The 15442-nt window shown below is 41.0% G+C and overlaps 1 protein-coding gene across 18 annotated transcripts in view; it reads right to left on the bottom strand.

Moving 5' to 3' along the window:
* Positions 1-15442, bottom strand: part of MACF1 (microtubule actin crosslinking factor 1) — a 320700-nt gene that overhangs the window by 71876 nt on the left and 233382 nt on the right. For all 18 annotated transcript variants that reach the window (XM_045190859.2, XM_053920914.1, XM_045190876.2 and 15 more), the window contains 4 exons: positions 14677-14806; positions 13770-13969; positions 9940-10435; positions 7875-9346 (listed from right to left, as the gene is read on the bottom strand). In XM_045190859.2, coding sequence (XP_045046794.2) covers positions 7875-9346; positions 9940-10435; positions 13770-13969; positions 14677-14806 — 2298 coding nt within the window. The remainder of the gene's footprint in view (positions 1-7874; positions 9347-9939; positions 10436-13769; positions 13970-14676; positions 14807-15442) is intronic.

The raw sequence follows: 15442 nt of genomic DNA, 5'->3' as shown, positions 1-15442 counted from the left end.
TAACTAGATGGAGTGGATAGTCTATATAGGATATAAGACTGGAAAGATAATAGGGGTCTAAAATGTAGTTTCCAAGAGACTGGAGAAGGAAAAAACAGAAGGCTTAGATGTACACCAGTTCTGAAGGATGCCACTATTGAATTCATCTGATCACTTGTCTCCTGCGTTGATGGGGGAAGGATAAGCACTCACAGAAAGAAGGGTGAATACAGACAGGAGCTAAGGGAAAACCATCTTGGAGGCCCAAGTTTTAGAAAGCTACAGCATAATTTATGTGTGTTTATTCCGTGGGAACCATGTGCGTGCATGCTGGCTGTCCAATCACACTAGCTCACTGCATTCTGAACAGAAGATCCTTTGTTCCCAACAGCAAGACTCAAAAGAGACAGAGTCTGATAAAATCACACTGAGATCCGTACTCCCAGCTGGTGCAGGGGCTGATGCCATTCCACAACACACCCTACAGGAAGCAGCTCGAGATACACAGCTGACTGACTTCCACAGCAGGAGCCTGTGGCAGGGTGGGGTGGGGACTGGTCAAGCATGGAGAGAATTCTTTAGCCACTGACTCAAATTAGTTCACTAAGTTCCTGACTTTATCCAACAAAACTGTGTAAGTCACTCTCAGAACCAACATTATTTAACTAATTAAAAAAAAAAAGGAAGAAAAACCACAAAGCTTCCCTAGACAGTAAAACTATTAATAATATTTCATCAGTTAACTCTTACTTGTCATGGAATCAGAAAAGGGCAAAATATCAAAGCCCTTATCTTTCCAGAAGTGGGCAGAATAATTCTTTGCTGTAAGGGACTATCCTGTGTATTATAGGATGTTTCAACGGCACCCACTAGATGCTAGTAGCAGCCTCCCCAGTCATAATTAAAAAATGTCCCTGGATATTGTCAAATGTACCCCAAGGGGCAAAAACGTCCCCCCAGTTGAAAACCACTGGTTAAGTATAAGCTTTGGGTGCTATGGGCTTGAATAAGTTATTTAACATTTTTAAGTCTGTTTTCTTATCTGCAACTGGAATTTCAAATGTCTGATTTACAGGCGGTGGGGGTGGGGTGGGGTTAGGGTTAGAGACCATTCAGACACAGGTCTGTCTTACTGCATTTACCACTACATCACCACCACTACAATTCTTTGTGTCTGTCTCCAGGTAACTAGAGACTCTCTGAGACCTCAGCACCATCACAAATACTGGCACAAGTACTCAGTGAGGACAGACAGGAAGGAATACAAATCCCCTTTCTCCTAACCCTACAAAGAGATCCATGGACCATCACCATGTAGCACATAGTCTTGCCCCTGGGTGGCCAAAGTTCTGAAAGATCCACATTTCAAATCACAGTAGGAAAATAGCTTGTGAGGCCTAGGGAATAAGTGTACCCCATTAATCTTCCGCAGCCAATACCAGAGACTGGTATTTGAAAAACACTTGGTAGTGGCAGTGGCACGGTATTAAGGAAGGTGGGGAGGGAGCACATTCTCCCCATAGCTAGGTTTTTCCAACAGGGACAGCTGAGACTTGGGAAGAATCTGTTTGGCAGGAGACAGCCCTTGGGTGTAGTGACCTGACACGACTCCCTGTAGGAATCATTTTATTCCTGGTGAACCAACCTACTCTAACAATGAAATGCCCTTCAGAGCAACTCATCACACTTCCTAGAGGCTCACTGCTTACAGCTCCTGCTCCAGCTAGTTAGCTTGAAAGTGAAGCTCCAGGACTAGGCTAAGGCTGAGACCACTTACCATGCATTTCTAGACATAGGGAGAAACCGTCCTGTTCTCCAAGTCTGTGCTAATCTCAGCTGTGCTTATTCATTGAATAGTCAACAACAAATATAAGTTTTGCATGGGGTAAATTCTAGTTTTTCTGGAAACACAGTTTTCTTCCTTCTTGTACAAAAGCATATGATGTACCCTAGTTGCAAATGCTCTGTGCTGACACTAGATGTGAAGAATTTCAGTAAATGTAAATCAAACTGTTCAGCCCTGCCTTTTGGTTGAGGATATATTCCTTTCGTTGCTTTAAAATCCTACCTTGCTATCAAAATTTCCAGACGGATTTTTGTGAAATCCATCAACGCTTTCTTGACAACCTTCCCATAGACTTTCCTACCTTCAGTGAAGCATGAAGGAGGATCCTTTAAGATGATGTAAAGTCTGCAATCTTGGGATTTTGCTGGTGATGCTGATATTTGGAATACTAATGATACTTTAAAATGGGGCTGGAAGAAGTTCAACATGAAGCAAACTGAAAGGCCTTAAAGGTTCCCACACCTTCTCCCCACCCAGTTCCTACAGTGGGGATGGAGAAGATTATTACAGAGCATTGGAATTCTTGGGGGAGGGGTAATGGGGATAGTCACACATGGTTATAAATACCAGCAGCCAAGCTGAGGAGAACAACAGACAAACTGTAGTCTCCCCTTAAAGGCACAGAACAAGGAGGCTCCCTGAAGTCATATTTCCACAAAGGAAGTTCCTCTTCTCTTTAGAAATGCACCATCAACAACACCTGCATCAACAACTCAACACAAAATAAACTGCAGATGCCAGGGAAAGTGACTAGGAGGTTTTAAATCAGATACAGATTCATACCAGCAAAAATAAAGGATCCAGTCAGGGCCTGGCCTAAAGAGAGGCAGACTCAGAGGCAGTTGTTGCTACTACATAGCCACAATCAGATTATCCAAAGGCTGCCACCTGCATAAATATTTAACTTAATCAACGAGCACTTTTTTCCAAATGAATTCTAAGTTTTCTACATAGAGATGGCAATGTTCTTCTCGGGCAGTGGTTCTCAGCTGAGGGAGATTTTACCATGTCTACAGACATTTTTGGTTGTCCCACTGGGGAAAGGTGGCTACTGGCATTTAATGGGTGGAGATCAGGGGTGCTACTCAACTTCCTACAGTGCACAGGACAAAGTGCACAGCGCACAGTGCCCACAACAGAGGATTATCCAGTCAAAAAGTTAACAGGTGAGTGCCACGGTGGAGAGACCTTGTTCTAGGTCATTCTCTTTACTTCCTTGGACCCTGCTAGTTATTATTGGAGTAGCCTTGTTTAAGGAAGGGGGAAAAACCCCGAAAAGCCATGCCAAGGGTCTGCACAAGGTGGGGGTGGGGGTGCTTGTTCAACTTATCTTGGCTGCTGTAAAGCTGGAGATACCCAAACCTCCAGGCGACAGAAAGGTCATGCCAAGTGTGACTTCCTTTCTCTCCAAGGGCAGGTAGATAATGCTGACCTCACTTGCTTTATTCTCTAGTGAATTTAACTGGCAAAAACACAGATGGGCTAATACTGTCTTTGTAGTTATTTGAAAGGAAGGAGCAAGTATCTTTGTGCATATTGGCAGTCTTTCAGCTCCATGTCAGGCTCTGTCATCAAAGAGTTCTCACATATGCTCAGGGGAAGCCTAAGCTTGCTTTCCATGAGATTAAAAAAGAACAATAATAAAATGAAGAGGTTTACAGGGCTTTCTTGTTCTGGCTTCATAGTAGGATGCTGAGGTCTCCAGACAGAAGTTGCACATGAACGCAGTCACTGAGCCTGGGCTTGGCCCAGCCTGAATTAGGACTGAGCACAGTCCTAGGGAAGCCTGCTGCCTCACCTGTGTCTCACCAGCCCAGCCTCAAAGACAAGGAAGGGAAAAAACTGACTGGCTTGGATACTTCAAATGCACCATCAGGTGACTCGAACCTTTCGAGAAACCTACAGATCCTAAAAAAAAGTTTTTTTTCCCACTTGTTTTTTTTTATGAATAAGTGGTAGAGTCTCAAGTCTGAAGCCTGGCTTGAATACATAGTGGGTATAAAGACATATGAAATTCAGAGTACACGATGGTACTTCCAGGTTTCTTGCTACTGCTCACCAGTAGGATGCCAATAGCACCACATCTTTCCAGACTGAAAGGCCAAGCTGGTTCATGGGGAGGCAGAAAGGGTGCAGGGGAGATTTAAGACTCAAAATTATCTCAATTTTTGACTACAAAATGTACATAGGGAGGGTTTCAAAATGAGGAAAGCCTCTCGTTATTTCCAGACTTAATATATTTCATTTCCAAATTTCAAGCCTTTTTCTACCCTTCCCAGAAAGTTCACCTAGGGGGAATTCTTTGGCTTAAGTTTCTATGAAATAAAGGTCCCTCTTTTTTTTTTTGTCAGCCTGTGTTATGTACTTACAATTCCTCTTCCTCAGTAATCAGAGACTCTCTTGTTCAGGAAAACAGAATTTCCTGAAGAGATTAGCCAGTCTTTTCCTTCCAGTTTTCTGAAAGCATGCTCGAAATTCTCATTTGTGAGTTCTAGAATGGTTTCTTCCTTTCTACTTCCACCAGAGAGCTGAACCCAGTAGAGTGCCTTGAGGTCTTTGCCTGTTTAGATTGGAAAAGGACTCTCTTCCATTCTCATCTGATAGATCCTCAGCGGCTGGCCACATTCTATCAATTATTTAGAAGCAATCAAGATAAAGAAAGTCTTCCCTAGGAATAATGACTTTCAGTTTTGCATGTTCATTTAAGGAGGAAATAAATTTTCCCACAGGCTAACTGCCTCTCCACGCATTTATCATCACTGTTGCACAGTCCCGAGTAAGCCCGAGGTTCTCCACAGACTCATCTGCCCATCCCATCCATCCCCAGTGGGGTCAGCTAGGTCAAAGCAAAGCCTATGCCACAGATTTCTATCCTCTTCTCTTCAGCAGAGGATGATTCCATTATAAAAAGAAAGAGCCGAAAACTTAAAGCTAATGCTGTTTTTAATATTTATCTTCATTTCTATTTTTTTCCTTTTCAAAAAAAAATTGAATCTGAAAGAGTCGCACGTTATGAATGTAGTGTGTTGCTGGTGAGGGAAGTTTATCTACTGCTGGACCTTCTTAACCCAGGAAGTTAACACTCAAATCATGAAAATGACTCAGACCTCAGAATGGGTCCAAGAAGACCTTCCCTTTACTCAGCCTCTAGGGAATTGGGGGACTAACCCAGAGCTTTTCCCCTCTCATTGTTTTCACTTCCCATGAGCTCAACATGAAGTAAGCCAGGAGCGTGTGTCTCCCCTCAGGACCAAAGACCTTTCCTGGGAGGAAACAGAAACCTTCCCCCAAGCCTTTGACTTGATAAGATGGAACCAGGTTTCTGATTTCCATCCCTGACTTGAGAAAGAAAGCCACAGGGCACAGAACTTTACCACTCTCCTTCTCTTACTCTTCTTCCAGTTTTGCCCTGTCAACACCAGCCACCTGCAAATACACACACTCTGCAGGTGACCAGCTGATCAGTGTCTGGTCCCAGCCTTCACTTCCACAGTATTGGTGGTGGGAGGCTTATTCTTAGAAGTCAGTGAAACAAGACTGCCTCAACAAGCAACTAAATCACTATTGAAATCTGAGCACTGCTAGGCAACATACAAATAAAGTATGGTAATGTCCAGGAATTTCTTAAAATCTTCCAGCATCATCACAATTCAGATCTCTAGAAACCAAGGATTAAATGAAAAGGAAATGATTACTTGTTCTCAAATGCAAATGCTATATACACCTACCTGTGGATTCTTTTTAAAATTCTCTTATTTAACACAATTTTAACAGGCGTGTTTACTTCATTTTCTCTCTCACTGAAGATGAGAAGGGGAAGATTGCTAAAGGCAAGCCCAGTGACAGTAGTGAGAACAGCAGTAAGAATACCTTATATCACAGTAATAGGGAAAAAACAAAAACTACACACTGCCCCCACATACACACACGAACGGCCAGTCCAACCAGTACAATGACGGAGAGGCCTTGAACAAAAGCTTCAGTACAGAACTCTAACTGCACAGTAATGTAGGAACACTTAATACACAGCAGCCCCAAGTGTCTCTAATATTCTTGAGGATATCACCACAAGAATAGTATCAACTTTTTAGTAATATTAACCTGCACTCATAGAGAAAAATTATACACAATACAGTGTTTAGAAAATTAGGCAAATAGAATGGGAAATAATTCTCATATAAACCAGAATCTAGTTGATAAAACTATTTTGAAGCCTAAAGAGATAAGCTTTAGTTTTCTAAGAAATCCATTTAGTTGGTTAGAGAGTTCTAAGCAACCCAAATTCAAGTAAATTGAATCAACGAAGCATGCCTGTAGAAGGGAATCTTTGCTTTCGAGGAACTCCCAATGGAAGAGGAAAGGAAATCATCCCACAGGGCGAGGCAGGCAATACCACTCTGCCACTGGAACAGAGGTGTGGTATTTACTAAGAGGAAAACAAATGGGCTCATGGGTTTGAATGTTCTCTGCCTCCCCTTTCCTTACTTGGGTGCTTCGAGAAACCCAAATATGATAACTTGTGTTGCTCCAAACTGCCCTATTTCCAAACACGGTAAAGGGCCTATAGCCAATGTCTCCCTTTAGTGCCGAACATACTGCAAACCCCTAGAGCGTCCTTCTGAAACAGCCACCTTTCTGAACTTGGCTCTTTCCACAAAGTTGTGATAGTTCTCAGGACCACGTGGCTCTGATCTGGTGACACATCAACTCTCCACCCATGTTTTTAACAGGAAGAACCCTGACAGGAAGGGACTTGAGAGAACAACCTAACACTGATGGCAGGACTGTTAATTATGTAAGTGGGGATAATTAACACTAGTGATGGAAATAAAGTGCTGGAAGCATCCTTTCCAAATCTACTCCATGAAGAAGGAAAGAGCAGCAGAGAGAGACACTTTTAGGTACGTACAACACGGTCAACTCTTGGGGTAAAAGGCTAAAGCAATGAGACCCAGACTCAGCAAACTCATACTTTGAGTCAACTCCTTTCACCTTCCCCTGTCATGTTAAATTAGACTCACAAAAATGTCAGGATTAGTATTTCTGACTCAGGAAAAGAATTGAGACTTTTTTTTTTCAATTAAATTAGTGCTTCTCAAACTCCCCTATAGGCAGAGAACTTGTACTTTTGAAGAGTCTGGGGTGCAGTCTTAAGCTACTTGCTATGAGTGAAAAATTTCTTTGAATTGCCATGTTTTATCTTAATAATTCATGAGAATTTTGCATTTCATTCTATAACACATCAATAATACACCAATAATTTTCCCTTGAAATCTGTGAAAAAATCAACACTTTAGGAAGATGAGCCCATGTTTATCTATGGCTTCTTATATCTCAATTTGAGAAAGAGAAAGAAACCTGAAGAAACAAACATTCACTGCTATTTTCTTTCTTTTATCCTGACCGAGGACATTATCTCACGTCTTTAGAAGGGGAGGGAAGCAAAGAGAGAGGGGGAGAGAGAGAGAGAAACATGGATGTAAGAGAGAACATTGATTGGTTGTCTTCTTGGATGCACCCTACCTAGGAATTGAACCTTTTCAGTCTATGCGATCACATTCCAACCAACTAAGCCACATCAGCCGGGGCTCACTGCTATTTTTAAATTGCCTTAATTTGAAATCTCCAGAATTTCATAAGAGGAGATTCTAAGAGTAAGAGATAAGATATGGATATTTCTTTCAATACCCTTAATCAATGTATTTATACTGAAATAAATTACAATAGAAACATGTTCAAGCCAGTTGTTCAGAAGTCCAAGAGACCATTTAGTGCCCAAATAAGTATTTCCAGAAAAAGAGACAATGAATTAATGACAAAATTCTTCTTGTACAAAGCCATGAGAAGAAGTCCAGAACGTGTTCTAGTTTTGTAGGTATATATGTATAGGTGCATGGTATAAGAAAAAGTACACTTTCATGGTGATGGAAGTGAGAATAATGAAACTGGGGACAGAAGTTAAGATGTATACTCAATCCGTTTCCAAGTTACAAGAAAAGAAATACACGTATTAGACAGAGAAAGAATAAAAAACAAGGGCAAGACTTACTTTAAAGTCTGCTAACTGTTGGTTGATGACATCCACTTCGGTCCCCACTACCCACTGGAGGGCCTCTCCCTCCTCTGCCATGGTGGTCATGTCATTGAGTGTTTTCAATGTTCTATAGAAGTCCTCTACACGGCCCAGCGTCAGCTCTAGCTGCTCCTGACGAGCTTTACTCCTCTCTGTTAGTTTGCCACACTGTTTGTTCAGGGCTTCTAGCTCCCTCTTAAGACCTAACAAGTCCAGAGTCCCCTCTTCCTCCAGCATTTGCCGGCACTCTGCTTCAGATGCCTCTATGTCTAACTTGAGGGCTTGGATTTTGTTAAGAAACAGCTGTACATCCTCAATTTGGGACTGGAGGCTGTCAGTGTCCCTGCCGATAGCACCCATGCTGTCCAGCTCGTCATCCAGGTCTGCCAACTGAGAAAACATCTCTCGGACTCGGCAGTGAAACTGGCTGATCCCTTCTAGCTTGTTTTCCATTGCCATGCAAACACTGTTCACTCTTTTCTTCACCTCTAGGAACCCTTGCTGGGTGGCCTCAGCTTGAAGTAGAAGTTGGGAAGCATCGGATCCATCTGGGGCATCTTCTACCAGGCCCCAAGTCAAGTTCCTCAGATAGTCTACCTGGGTCTCCAAGGCCTGCAGCACTTCCTGTTGGGCTCTTAGCTTCTCAAGGTTCTTGTTGCTACAGGCTTGACTGCCTAGAGCATCAAAGATCTCAAGTTGGTGTTTGGCCCCTTCAACCTTCTTTTCAATGTTCTTAAAGCTTTCCTGGAACTCCTTGAGTCTCTGAGTCATTTCTTCAAGCATTCCGGTTTTGGCTTGTAGCTCTTCTGTAACGGAATCCATGTTCTGATTGATCCCAGCCTTCTCATCCCGGATATCATCCTCATCTGTTTCTGAAGAATTGATGAGAACGTCAGCAGCATTGTTCAGTATTTCCAGCAGGGAGCGGCGCTTTTCCACTTCACTCAGCATAGCCTTTGATCTCAGGAGACTGGATTCCAGTTGCACTGGATCCAGAGTGACCTGCAAATCAGACATCTTGGCCTTACAATCTTCTATCCATGGCACGAGGTCTTCCACATGCCACTGATACTTCTGAGCTTTCTGCATACAGTCCTTGAGCCTGGACTGTCTGTCTGCAGTTTTTTTACTGAGCTCTTCCCAATGGCTTTTGAGCTCAACCAACTGGTTCTGTAAAGTCTTTTTCTCTTCTCCAGGAGGTATAGAAAGAAGCAGAGATTCTCCTTCAGCCACAATCACCTCATAAGAACCACTATGTTGGTTAAGGCTCTTCTGAAACTCTTCATTCTCCTGTAGCTGAGATTGGAGCCGCTCCAATTTTGCAGAAATTGGGCAGTTTTTTGCTTGCTGGCTTTGTTTGTCATCCAACCAGGTTCTAAGCTCATCAAACATTTGCTGGAACTGCTGGGTGCTGGCAAGAGCTGCCTGGAGTCTGTTCATGCGATCAGCTGAAGTGAGAAAAATCAGCTTTAAATCAATCAAGTCTGAACATGGCATTTAAAATGTCTGCTTAGAATACATGGTCTGAACTTCACCTATCATATCTTATTTAATACTCACTCCAATCTTGTAAGATGATCTGAGTAACAGAATAAACATTAGGTGCTAAATTGGTAAAAACACATAAATATTTCCAGAAAAAGAGACAATGAATTAATGACAAAATTCTTCTTGTACAAAGCCATGCGAAGAAGTCCAGAACATGTTCTAATTTTGTATGTGTATGTGTATAGGTTCATGGTATAAGAAAATAAGTGAGCATCAGTGAAAGTGGGGGTGTAACTCCACCCGTAAGTACATCTATGAACATGAACCTCTAGAATTATGCTATGTAGCACTTCACATACTGCTAGTGCCCAATCAACATATAATGATCACAGCAGTTCTCACTGTGGCGGGACGAAGGGGTAGGTTAACAACACTATTCTGAGTCCAAAAGCTACTTCGAGGTCATCCTCGATTTTTAGGACTACCGCTAATCCACTCCTTCTTTTGGCTTGCCACTAATAATGGCAGCAGTGTGTTCCTCAACCCAACTCACCTGCAAGGTCTTCTAAACCTTGGAGAGGCAGGGCAACTGTCTCCAAACGCTTCTTCAGCTCATCCTTGAGGTACTGCTCACCAATGAGCACTGAGAGTTCATCGCAGAGTGTCTGTGCGTCCTTAATCTCACGGTCTAACTGCTCCAGGTCAGATCGAATCTCACTGGTCTCCTCCAGTTGCTGCTTCACAGCCTCAGGTTGGGTGCTGATGGCTGACTGGCCACTCAGTCGCTGTCCAACCACCTTCACCTTCTCTGATAAGTCCTGGAGCAGTTCCTGGTACTGGGTGCTTTTGACAATAGCTTGGTCAATTTGGCTGGAACGGGAATTGAGTTTATCAGTCAGTTCAATCCACTTCTGATTGACGCTCTGGAGTTCTTTCTGTACTTGGCTGGTGGATGGAGAGACATCTCCAGGGCCTGTTAGGATGCCCTGAGCCGCCTCGTTCAGCTGCTCATGCTGTTGCCTGCGTGCTTCAAATTCCTTTAGCATAAACTGTAATAGAAACGACACCAGGATGTTTAAAGAGAAAAGACAAATCTAAATACAATGTCAAAACAAAAACTGATTTTGGATTTTGCCAAGTAGTGCTAACTTCTGAAAATAAACCAGAAAACTCTAAGCACCAGGTTATTAGGACAAATCAGTATTATTTGCAACAACTGCTTAATAATAACTTGTTTTAAAAGGATCATTGTCTATTTAATTTCTTTTACTTCTCTGTCCTACTCTGTTTCAACATTAGTTACTAAGGTTGACCTGGGCTGGGAAACCAGTTTGTTTTCTGGGTTGGCATTCGTCAGCTTTGCCGGGCAAAACCCAGGCCTCTGAATTGGGAACCCTGGGTTCCAGAGCCAGCGACATGACAGGCGGGGCTTACATTTCAAATCTCAATACCTCTGTTTCTCTTAGTTTATTTCTCAGAATTCCAACAGCACATACAACCTGCACGCTATAATATAGTACAATTAGATAATGAGCCGCTTTAAAACAAGTATCATGTCTTTTTATTCTTTTCTGTTCACTGCTTCACTCATCAAGGAAGTTATTAAGATTACAGATTCTGGAGTTAGACTGCCTGGGTCCAAATCCTGACTCCACCACTCACTAGCTGTATAAACTTAAGCAACTTTTTATTTTTTATCTTTTTAATCCTTACTGAGGACATTTTCCCATTGCTTAACTGACCCCCCCTCTTTTTGAGAGAGAGGAAGGGAGAGAGAAACATCAATGCGAGAGAGAAATATTAATCGACTGCCTCCCGTACACACCCTGACCAGGGTTCGAACCAGCAACCTAGGCATGTGCCCTGACTCGGGATCAACCCACGACCTTCCAGTTTTACAGGATGATGCTCCAACCACCTGAGCCATGTTGGCCAGGGCTAGACAACTTTTTAGAAGTTCTCAAATGGCAGGAATACACTGTAAAGTATTTTGGTCAAAACTTGCCTCCTTGCTAATATTTTAGAAGTACAGATCATAATGAATTCTCTTAGAAGCACTGTATTTTATGTACTCTGTTGCTTTGTGTCTCACTTTTAATTGAACATTAAGGGAATATAGTATTTTAATTGTAACTTTGCCAATATTTTTATCTAGGGGTTTGTTGCTAATTTTGTCCTGTATGAAATTTTTGTTGCCAAGAAAGGCAGGACAACATTTTTTTCTTCCACACTGAGTTGGTGTAGTGTATTCCTGGTCATCAGAATACTCATATAGTTTTGAGACTTTGAAATGGTGAATATTCATGATGTGTGAAAGAGCATGATTCATAACTTTATGATCTTAATTACACAAAAATGGAAGCTTAGTTGTGTAGATACACAGGGGACTTAGCCCATGTCGAACTGTAAAGTGCTAGAGGTCACGGATGACCTTGTTCTTGTGTTTGCTTCTTGTGTTTTTCAGTTTCCTATTATATGCACTTGTTAACTTTTTAAAAATGTTACTTTAAAAACCTAAAAATAAATAAATAAATAAATAAATAAATAAATAAATGTTCTCCAAATCTCAGCTGTGAAATGAGATGATCAAGTACTTAATTGGCTGTTATAAGGATTAAGAGGGTACTCAGTACTCACACTGTATAAAAATAATTAAGACATGACCTCAAGGAGTAACAGATATGTAAACAATGAGTAGTAGTAGAATATGACGAAAATAAAAATGATGTAACACAGATAGGAACATGGAACCGTGAAAGCAAGGAGTTAAGGTGATGAATTCTGTGGGGGATGAAAAAAGTAGAAGAGGGAAATGCGGCAAGGCTTCACCGGTGACACAATAAAGAACATGCTGAAGTTCTCCAAGTGAGCAGAGAGTGAGGCTGGTTCAGGGGGAGGCCCGAGGATCAGCAAAGGCACAGGGCTGTATGAGTGTAGTGTGTTCAGGAAAGAACACATTGTCTGGTGTGGGTGGAAATGGGGCTGTCTGGGGAAAGAGCTAAAAAAGAGGCTGGCAAGACAAACTGGGACCAGACTGTGAAAAGCCTTATATACTATATACCACACTGAGCAGGTATTTGGACTTTGTTCAAAAGGCAGCTAAGAGCCATTAAAGTATTTTAATACCTTCGGATATATGATTTAAGGAGACAGTTGGGTAGAGGAGAGACTAGACAAAGGAAGCTCTTCATCTTTGCTGATGAGACTGCTGCAATGATCCGGGCCTGAATTAAGCCTGCCCGAGGCACTCAGAATGGAGAAGAGAAGGATCAGAGCAGTGGTTCTCAAACTAGGATCCAGGAGTCCTACCAGGAACCCACAAGGTCAAAACTATTTTCAAAGTACTAAGATGTTATTTGCCTTTTAAAATTCTTATTCTCTCACAAATGTTTGGCGGAGTTTTCAGAGTCTACATAACATCTGAGATCACAACAGATTAAGTGTAGAAGCAGAAAAGATCTATGAAAATATTCTATTAACTAGATATTACAGAGAATTGCAAACATATAAAATGATGCCAATCTTACTAAATTTTTTGCTACACATTTTCAAAAATGTATTTTTCATAATATATTACTTATGTTAATTGTATGGTTTTACCAATGTAAAATTAAATAATAAATACATTTTAAAAATTTCTCGGTGCTTTAATACAATAAATATCAACAGATTACCAATAGACAGCCCTAGATGAACAGAAGCTCTTTGGAGTCTTCAATAAGTTTTAAGAGTGTAAAAGCGTTTTGAGTCTTAAAAGTTTGAAAACCACTAGATTAGAAAAATATTTGTAAGCACACTAAATAGGACTTGATCATTAATTGAATGCAGGGGCTACAAGAAAGGGTTCCTTCAAAAACTGCTCCGGTCTTAACTTAGGGGACGTGGTGGAAGGTGAGAAGAAACGAAACAAGGGGAAGGTAGAACAAAGAGAAGTGCTACGCAGAATTTCACTGGAAATGCCGTAATTTGACCCACCTAAAGTTCCATGATGTTTGGCACTTAAATCAATTTTTGTGAGGTTTGATCAGCAGAAAGTCTTTAAGTAAAACCAGATGATAAAAGATACTACATGAAGTAATGTGGATGACTACTGGGGATTAGAAATAAAATATGGTCCTAGAATTTAGTCAGAAGTTCCCATTCTCACATCCACTCATCTTCTTCTCTGTTGATGATACTAATACAGTTGTTGACTATTTACTATGCAACAGGCACCATGATTAAGACATTAGAAATATCACACTTAAACTGAGGAAATGAGACTCTGAGAGGTTAAATGACTTGACCAGGTCTTGTGAAATCTACTTGGTGAGAGCGGCATTCAAACCCAGGTTGATGTGACCCCACCTTCTTTGCTCTGAAGCATTTAGCTGCATTGCTCACCTGGACCTGCTGTTTCTGTGCATTCAGCATGTTGGGGTCAATAGACAAGGGCCCCAACACTCCCATCATCAGTTCCTTCTCCATCAGCCAGGGCCGGAGCTGGGACTCTGCAGCCTGGAAGCAGGCCAGGTGACTTGCAGATTTCTCTAGCTGCCTTTGCCGAGCCATTGTCACCTCTGTGGCCCTTTCCCACCGGGAATCTGAAGAGAGGAAATGAGAAAAAGTATTCCTTTACTCTCATCAGCCACAGGCCCCGTCCCTGAATTATGTTCCTAATAAACTACAGGAAATGACCCCTGGAGCATTATTTAAATATTTTTTAGAGTTAAAAATAACTTTCATTTAATTTTAACTAAAATAACAAACAGTTTTGTCTCTTGATTGTGGTGCTGGTTATATGAAACTAGACAGGCAATAACATTGCACAGGACTACATACAAACATAGAATATATCTTTATATAGATATTATTTTATAGCCTGTTTTTAAAACTTTCTATATTGTAAACGTCTTTGATGCCAATAAGTTTTTTCATACTAATAACTATTCATCTACATCATTTATGGTTCAATGTTATGAACACAGCATAATTTATTTAATCCCTTCATTGGCTATTTAATATTATTTCCCATTTTTCATTTTTATCATCAATACTCTCTTTAGTTCTTGATCACGGCAGACTGTCACTCTGACTTACCCAAGAAAGCCAAACTTCTGACACTTTGAGTGGAATCTCTAAATTTTTTCCCTAATCAAGTTCACACTCTGACCCTATCTAGGCCTCTTATTTGTTTATGAAAATTAACTAAAAGTAATTCCTGGTCTATACAATGTGTTGAAATTCTGGATTTTTTGGAAGATAAGCAATTTAGACAAGGTGAATTTATAACATCCCTGTGGTAACTTACTAAGCTCTTCCTGCATTTTCTTCCAGTTTTCTGCTTCTTGTGAGTTGGGATATGTTATCAGTAATCCAGCCAGGGCTTCCCTTACTTTTTGGATTTTTGGAGAATTCTGTTCCAGTTCAGTCAGGAAGGCCTAGGAGAAAGAATGTCATGTATGCCGTAAGATTTCTGGGCAAGAAACAAAGATATGAGTAAGGAGGAAATGACTGGGAGACAGGGCGGCAATTTTAGGCTGCACTTCTGATCCTATTCATGACTTGTTCAGTGATTTTAAGACACTCAAACTTTCTGCTTCAATTTTTAGTTTAAAGCAAAAATCTAAATGGCGGAATCTCAATTTCTTTTATGTTCAACATATTAGTAGAACCCAATAAAAAGAAATTATTACTCCCGAAAAACTAAAAGTGTCAAGATACAATCATGAGGATGATGATGATGTTTATATAATTGGAGGTGACATGCTATGCTCAATTGGAATATAAAAATTTTGGTAAAAATTTTTTACAGGATTTTCTATACGATTTTCCTCTGATATTTTCCTTAGATATCATCTTAAGAATGAACTGCAATCACAGCTATTTTGAGCCCTCCAAGAGTTGGAAAGGTGCATAGGTGAGAATGGCTTGGTTTGCAGCATTATAGAAAATGAGATCCCATTTTCAAAGAGCCCATGCATCTGAGGAGGGCTATTCTCTTTGCAAACACACCTGGTTTGGCTTCCGAATCTGACTTGTAACAATTTCTAATTTCATAGGCAAGATAATCCTCT

Source organism: Desmodus rotundus, chromosome 3 (assembly GCF_022682495.2).
Source record: "Desmodus rotundus isolate HL8 chromosome 3, HLdesRot8A.1, whole genome shotgun sequence".
NCBI classification, from domain to species: Eukaryota; Metazoa; Chordata; class Mammalia; order Chiroptera; family Phyllostomidae; genus Desmodus; species Desmodus rotundus.
The sequence above is the reverse complement of the archived record's forward strand: the minus strand, read 5'-3'. Positions and strand labels throughout refer to the sequence as shown.